The 7,201-nt window shown below is 34.2% G+C and overlaps 1 protein-coding gene across 1 annotated transcript; it reads left to right on the top strand.

Annotated features, from left to right (window-relative positions):
• The first annotated feature begins 2,861 nt into the window (after positions 1 to 2,861).
• On the top strand, positions 2,862 to 5,177 carry LOC108806162 (phytanoyl-CoA dioxygenase). Its single transcript, XM_018578203.2, has 9 exons — positions 2,862 to 3,120; positions 3,253 to 3,374; positions 3,476 to 3,536; positions 3,789 to 3,857; positions 3,948 to 4,066; positions 4,302 to 4,449; positions 4,553 to 4,697; positions 4,797 to 4,883; positions 4,965 to 5,177. Exons 1-9 carry the CDS (start codon positions 3,066 to 3,068, stop codon positions 5,005 to 5,007), a joined length of 849 nt encoding a protein of 282 aa, XP_018433705.1. The 5' UTR covers positions 2,862 to 3,065; the 3' UTR covers positions 5,008 to 5,177.
• Positions 5,178 to 7,201: the final 2,024 nt, after the last annotated feature.

Here is a 7,201-nt window from a genome sequence, read left to right as displayed (position 1 = left end):
GCCAATTAATGTACAATTTTTAAATATAATAAATAAAATAATAATTTGTGTTAAGTTTTTAAAATAAAAGAAAAATATTATTAGCTGCAAAAAGATGAAATTTTTTAACAATTTTAAAACCGTCACAAAAAGTTAAATCATAAACACTAAACACTATACCCTAAACCCATGGACAAAGCTTAAACCCATGGGTAAAAATCCAAACACTAAACCCTAAATTCTTGGATATACACTAAACACTAAATCTCTCTCTCTCTCTCTCTCTCTCTCTCTCTCTCTCTCTCTCTCTACATGGATGGGAAGGTCACGTTTTCTTCTCTTTTTTTTTTGCAGGGTCTGGTCTGCTGTTGTAAGTCATGTTTTTATTGTTGAAAAAAGAAGAAAGGCTTGTTGCCTTGTTTGTGCATTATCTCTTAGTTTAAAGGAAAGAGCTCATACCTAAAATTTTGAACTATTTATTTATTTCCTGTTTCTTCTATATATATTTTTATTTTTATAAAAGTCCTTTCGAGAAAAAGAAATATATTCACAAACTCTCCCTATAAGGAAAAATATATACAACTTACTGCCAAGAATGGAATGAAACCCATTAGTATTATTCATATATGTCTTTCTATATGTAGATTTCAAAATTATATTTACTTTTTCTTTAAGATAATTGATGATGCATTATGTAGTTAGAGTTAGAGCTGTGCAAATCAAACCAATTATGTAAGCAAACCAATTATGTAAGCAACTGATGATTTGGTTTGAGCTGTGCAAATTGATTTGGTGTGATTTGTTTATAAGATATGGTTTACGGTCTAGATTTATCTAAATTTACACGTAATGACTATAATTATTACTTTTTTTTTACTTATCTATGTAACAATTGTAATTGAAAAGTCAAAAAGTGTTTTAATTTATATAATCGAGGTTACAATCTAAGCTGGTCACACTAAGCTTTTGTTACAATCTGGTTTATGCAAACTATAATTTTTATTTGTGTTTTTAATAAAGTAATTATAGTGTTTTAGTTTATATAGTTGCAATATTATTGCTAATAAGAAAGGCAATACGAAAGTAAATGCAAAAATTAGATTATGTTAAATAGATATTTTATAAGTGCGAAGTTTAGATATTTAACATTTTTTTTACTGATTTGAGACTTGGTAAGCAAGACAAATATTTAGTAGGTAAATATGGTAAGCAAGAAAAAAATTTATAATTTTTTTACTGATTCAAATAAATGCAAAAAATTTTGCATGCACAACGTTCTCGTATGTTAAACAAACATATGTGTTTTACAGAATCTGCTCGATATTATTATAATCTAATGTGATCTAAGCCAATGAAGTAGTTAAACAAATGTGTTTTCTTGCACTATACGTCTATTTAACTTCTTTCTATAACCTTACTTGACAAAAAAGAGAAGAGAACTCTTTTATTAGTTGAAGCTGTTGTTTCGGTTATTAAACTTCCGCGAAGAAGACACACATAGTTCTTTATTTTTTGCTTCAAAGAATTCATACAACATATAACTTACATACATGAAACATCAGTGTGCACAAATAACCAAACTATAGCATACAAAAAAAATACATGATAGTCTATCAAACTTGACTATAATGTTACTGCTTCGTTCAATCCAATTTTGGCTATGCAGAGAAGAAAATGACTCCGATTATTACTTACATAAAAACTATGGTTATACCATAGCAGCAAATGTTTAATCACAATGCAAGACTTCTTTTGAATTCAAGACTTCCTTTGAATAGCAGCAAATCACCATAGCAGCAATTGTTTCACCCACTTGCCTTGTCAAAATACACGACTTCCTTTGAATGTTTGATCACAACTTGATTACTAACGTAATGCTTGCGAGAAACAGGGATATAAACATCAGCTCCACGAGCAGCTCAGTTCTACAAAAACATGAAAATTGTAGATAATTATGGTCGACCTATAGAACAACAAAAAATAAGTGTAGAGACTATGAAAAACATAAAGTTTATTCTTCGTAAACGTATCAAATCTTTTCCTTCTCTCTCTCAATCTTCCATAGTTACTCGGGACTGATGTTTGCTCGTCCCTTAGCTCTCCCTTAGCTCTCCGTGTTTGCTCGTCCCTTAGCTCTCCCTGTTTGCAAACGGCAAACTCATCCGATTTGGCCTTCGCAACTGAAGTTCAAGCCAGTTGTATGTTCTCCCTAACTTTTGTTCTCCTCGTCTACGCTAAGGGCTGCCTCATCGATCTCGAGGTCAAGAACACGCGACAGAAGACGGCAAGACTCGAAGGGAGAGAACGATGACTCGGATCCTTCCATCGTCGAGAGATAATGCTTCAAAGTGTTTATGCTTCGTGGTGGTGAGTTTCATACGATTTTATCCACATGCTGAGATGGAGATTCAAACCATAAGTTGGAAATGTAGTTGTTTCTAAATGTTTAACGTCAACGCAGCACAAAACGAATGTACAAACAAACAGTTCGCGCATGAATGAAAAAAAAATTGGTTACGTTTCTTGTAATGGAAGCAAATAAGGAAACAAAGCAAATAATTAAATGATCCGTTTTTCTTAAACTCCCTCACAGAGTGACACGTGGATCCGAGCCTTCTCATGCATTCTCACCAAAATCGTTTAAAAAAGCCTTAAAAATGCTTCTCCTTTAATATATAGGGGACTGATTGGGCTAATAATCTTTGTTCAAGATCTTAAGGCGTCTGAACACAGTAGGCCCATATAATCCCAATCGATAATCCGGAAGCCCATATATATATATTAAAAAAACATATCACACGCGCTAGTTTAGCGCGTTGATAAAATCCCAGAAAGTCTGAAACAGAAAGATAAGTCTCCACGTGGAGATTGCGTGTATCGCCTGCGCAAACTTGGGCCACGAAAGGTTGCGCGTGGGGGGAAGATCTCAAAGAGTTATTGGAGTTTGGGTAAAACTTTGTTCGTGCTCTGTTCTGTTCGTATGTACTTTCGTGGTTGGGGTAATTAAAGTCAAACACACGAAATAATAATAAATAGTTCGCACAAAATCCCCGGAGAAATCTGCACCGGAACCACCACCGGGAATCATGGGAATCACGGGAAGTCTAACACCAGACCAGCTCGAGTTTTACAACTCTCAAGGTTTCTCTATGAGATTTCTTACTCCTTAAACTCTATTTTCTTTTTATTATTATTTCCCTTTTTTTAATTGATAATGAGCGAAGAAGAAGAAGAGGAAGAAGTTAATCGATCTTGTAATAATAAATGAAAAAGGTTATTTGGTGATCGAATCTTTCGCGAGTGAGGATGAGATTGGCGGCTTGAGGAAGAGGATGGATGAGTTGTTGACTCAATTTGATTGCTCTGTCTCTTCTATTTTCTCCACTAAAAACCAGGTTCTCTTTTCTTTTCATTTTCTTTTTTTTTATAAATAAATTCAAATTTCATCATATGTTTTCGGCTGATGAATCATTTGATATTTATGCTTCTTCTACAGAAGAACACAACCGATAATTACTTCTTTGAGAGCGCTGAAAAAATCTCCTTCTTTTTTGAAGGTTGTTTCCTCTATTCTTTCAATCTTTCCTTTGTTTCTATTTTTTTTTTTTCTGCATATACTTCTTTTGTTTATACTCTATATTGTAAGTTGTAACTAACTGACATACTCTATATTGATCATTTAGTTTGATTATACTCCATATTTATCATCTAGTTTTGAGATATTGTCTAATGCTTGCTTTTGTTATAATATCGTTATGAGCTGTTTTCCTACTCTGAAGAGTTCCTTGTGTATTGAATTTGAATCTCAGAAAAAGCTTTTGGCGACAATGGGGAACTGAAGCAGCCGAAAGAGCTTTCTATAAACAAAGTTGGCCACGGTATCGTTTCTCAAAACATGATTTTACTACAAAATCTTAATTTTTAATGAAGAGATAAATATATCATAAGGGATAACTAATGTGGTGCAGCACTTCACGAGCTTGACCCTTTGTACAAGGAGTTCACGTATTCGTCCAAGGTTTCAAGCTTGGTATCTTCCTTAGGTTACAGAAGACCAGTCGTCATGCAGGCCATGTACATTTTCAAGGTAACTCCCGTATTCACTTCTCTGACTTTTGTTTTTCTGTACCTCTTACGACTTGTGTAGCTGCAAACTTTCAACGTGTCCATGCTATATTATGTTGATTAGGAACTGCGATCCTCATAATAATATGCAAATGTTCAACAGTTGACAAGGCAGATCACAACTTTGGAGTTATTTGTCTTCTATTTACGTTTAAACTTATGATTATGATTCTAATTCGGCTATGATTTTTTACTAGCAACCTGGAATTGGAGGAGAAGTTGTGCCGCATCAAGATAACTCTTTTGTCTACACGGATCCACCTAGTTGTACTGGTCTCTGGATGGCTTTAGAAGATTCCACAACTGTTAACGGTTGTCTTTGGGCCATACCTGGATCTCACAAGAGTTTGTCTTTTCAAAACTCTATTTCTAGTCTTCTTTTTTTTTTGTGATTCTCCATAGTTTAGTCTATAGCTTATTAGCTAAACTGTCTTTTTTTTTGTTTCAGACGGTCTGGTTAGAAGGTTTATCCGGGGTGAAAATGGTGTAACGTTTGATAGGCCATCACCGTCTTACGACCAGAAAGATTTTGTGTCTATTGAAATGAAAGCAGGCTCATTGATCGCCATTCATGGTGATCTAATCCATCAAAGGTAAAACTTTCCATCTTCCAATATGAATGTAGCTTTTGCTTATTAGTTTAGATTTATCTGAGCTCTGAGGAAAAGTTCATGTTCTCTGTTGGGATGCAGTTTCGAGAATCTATCTGCCAAGTCAAGACATGCATATAGCTTACATGTGGTAGAATCTGATGGATGCAAATGGGCACCAGACAACTGGTAAGCTTTTGTTTTAACTTTTGTTCTCTTACAATTATATTTAGTGAGTCTATCTTACAGTTCCTTTATATGCTTTGCTAGGATTCAAAGAGAAAAAATGCCTGAGCCTCTCTATGCCCCTTGATACAAGGCAGTCTGCGTTTATCAAATTTCTTCTACCCGCGACCATTTGTTGTTAGTAATCTGAACATGGCTAAAGAGGCTCTTCTTTTGTCGTTTACTTGTCGAAATACAATTTGTTTCTGCTTGGTATCTTTAGATAATGGTCAATAAAGTATGGCAGTGCTTACTTAATGTTTCTGTGGTTATAGGTTTGATTGAATTCACAGTAACTAGACATTGAAGAACGTTTGAGGAATCAATGACCATTGCATACAGCTTTTTTTAAGAAAATATTGTCAAAATGTTTGGCATGTTAATGTGATTTGTGGAATAGGACAAAACTGTACCATGACAACTTGGGACTGATCTTTTAGGTGGAGGATTAATAGAATCGATTAAAGAATTATGGTAGAAGTTATAATAAATGCTTTTTGTAGTTGTCTTTAGGGAGTGTTCTTCATCCAAATTTCTCTCAATAGACAGTTTCTGTCGAGCCACTAAAGGAGTATGGTCCTAAAAGGACAGAAGGTGGGTCAATGTTCTGTTTCTGGTGAATTATTATCTCAGGATTTTTTCTTAAAGGAAGAACCAAAGACATGATTCAACATTTTTTGTTTCCTGTAATTGAGACCCGTTTGAATATATCCCTTGGTTGATTTTAAAACACAATTGAATAAATTGGCAACCTTGTGTGCATTCAGTTCATAAAACCAGAAAGAAATGGGCTTTATCAGTGATTACTCCATCAAAAGTCTAGCTCTAGTGCTCTACCCTTCCCACCTTAAATAACCTTCAAACGTTAACCGAGCCAGCAGCCAATGGCTCAATTTTAGCCCACATCTATACACGTGGGTTTCTAGAAAATTCAATAAATCAAATTAAAACCTAGTTATTCTTTTTTAAAAAGGAATGTGATATAATAAAATATGGAAAGGGAATGGGGTAGTTGAATAATCACTGTAGCTCCTTAAATATCTCCATTTATGGCTTCCACTGTGCAAAACATTCATTGCAACTGCAACAACCTCCCTATGAGTATATTCTAACCAAATGGACCTAACATAAGGTAATTTTTTTGTTTAAACATAAATTAATTTTATTTTTAAACAAAATTATAAAAGCAAAGCTATATGTGCATTTTACTTATATTTCTTTTAACATAGGCAATTCGATGTGGTTATTTCAAATGAAAGTTTTATTTATTCTAAAAGAAAGAAAAAAGATGAAGATCAAAGTTTTTACTTCTTTGGTCTACAATTCTTTCTTTTTGTCTCAACCATTCGTGATATTAACTTGGTTTTATTTTAATCTAACTTAACAAAACAGAATCATTACTCCATGAGTGAACTAGGTAAAGATAGCATTCAAATTAGCAATTAATATGTTTTGTGGGTATTTATTAATAATTGTCTCAAACTCTGTGTAAATATAGAGAGGTCACTGGGGACAGGCATCCCCATCGAGAGAACCGTATGCATTAATTACGTGCGAACACATATGTACAAAATTACAAACGAAATGAAAATTATTAAAGCAAGCCATCAATGGTCTACACTGATTTTTAGCAAAAAAAAAAAATGGTCTACACTGATAAATAATACCTCCTCCACCGTGTCACAATGACAATGCTCACATAAGTTTTTTTTTTGATTAACCAGGGGTGATCCAAAGGCTTTCTAGACCCAAGACTAATTCCCTTGAGGCCGACGGTAACCCATGTATTCTTGCGATTTAACGCTAGTCCTGGTGGCCAAGTGGAATCGAACCCAAGGCGGAAACTCCAGCCGGAACCCATTTCCCACTAGGCCAAGACAACTTGGTTTGATCATGTAAGTTTGCAAGTTTGTTTACTTTTGTGTTAATAAACCTCTCCACATTATATGGACTGGTTCTCAAAATCCTTTCTACAAATTTGGGAGTCTAAATTTTTCCTTTTTTAAACATATGTCTTTGTAGTTTTTTCAAAATATTTTGGGGGCATATGTGGCAAATGATTCACTTATCATGATTTAGAGCCGGCTCTGTATACGTAGTAAATCCGAAATGTTTTTATAACTATTCATCAAACAGATGCAAACTGAGTAAAGGAAAGAAAAGAATTGAGATATAAGCATGAGTTTCACCAACTTTCAAGTCTTTTGGTTCTCCCTTTATCAGGACTCAGGAGTTGAGTAGTAGCCGTCAACAGCTTCCATGTTCATATCTTAAAATTAGTA

Source organism: Raphanus sativus, chromosome 6 (assembly GCF_000801105.2).
Source record: "Raphanus sativus cultivar WK10039 chromosome 6, ASM80110v3, whole genome shotgun sequence".
Classification (NCBI taxonomy): domain Eukaryota; kingdom Viridiplantae; phylum Streptophyta; class Magnoliopsida; order Brassicales; family Brassicaceae; genus Raphanus; species Raphanus sativus.
This window is presented reverse-complemented; position numbering and strand designations above follow the sequence as displayed.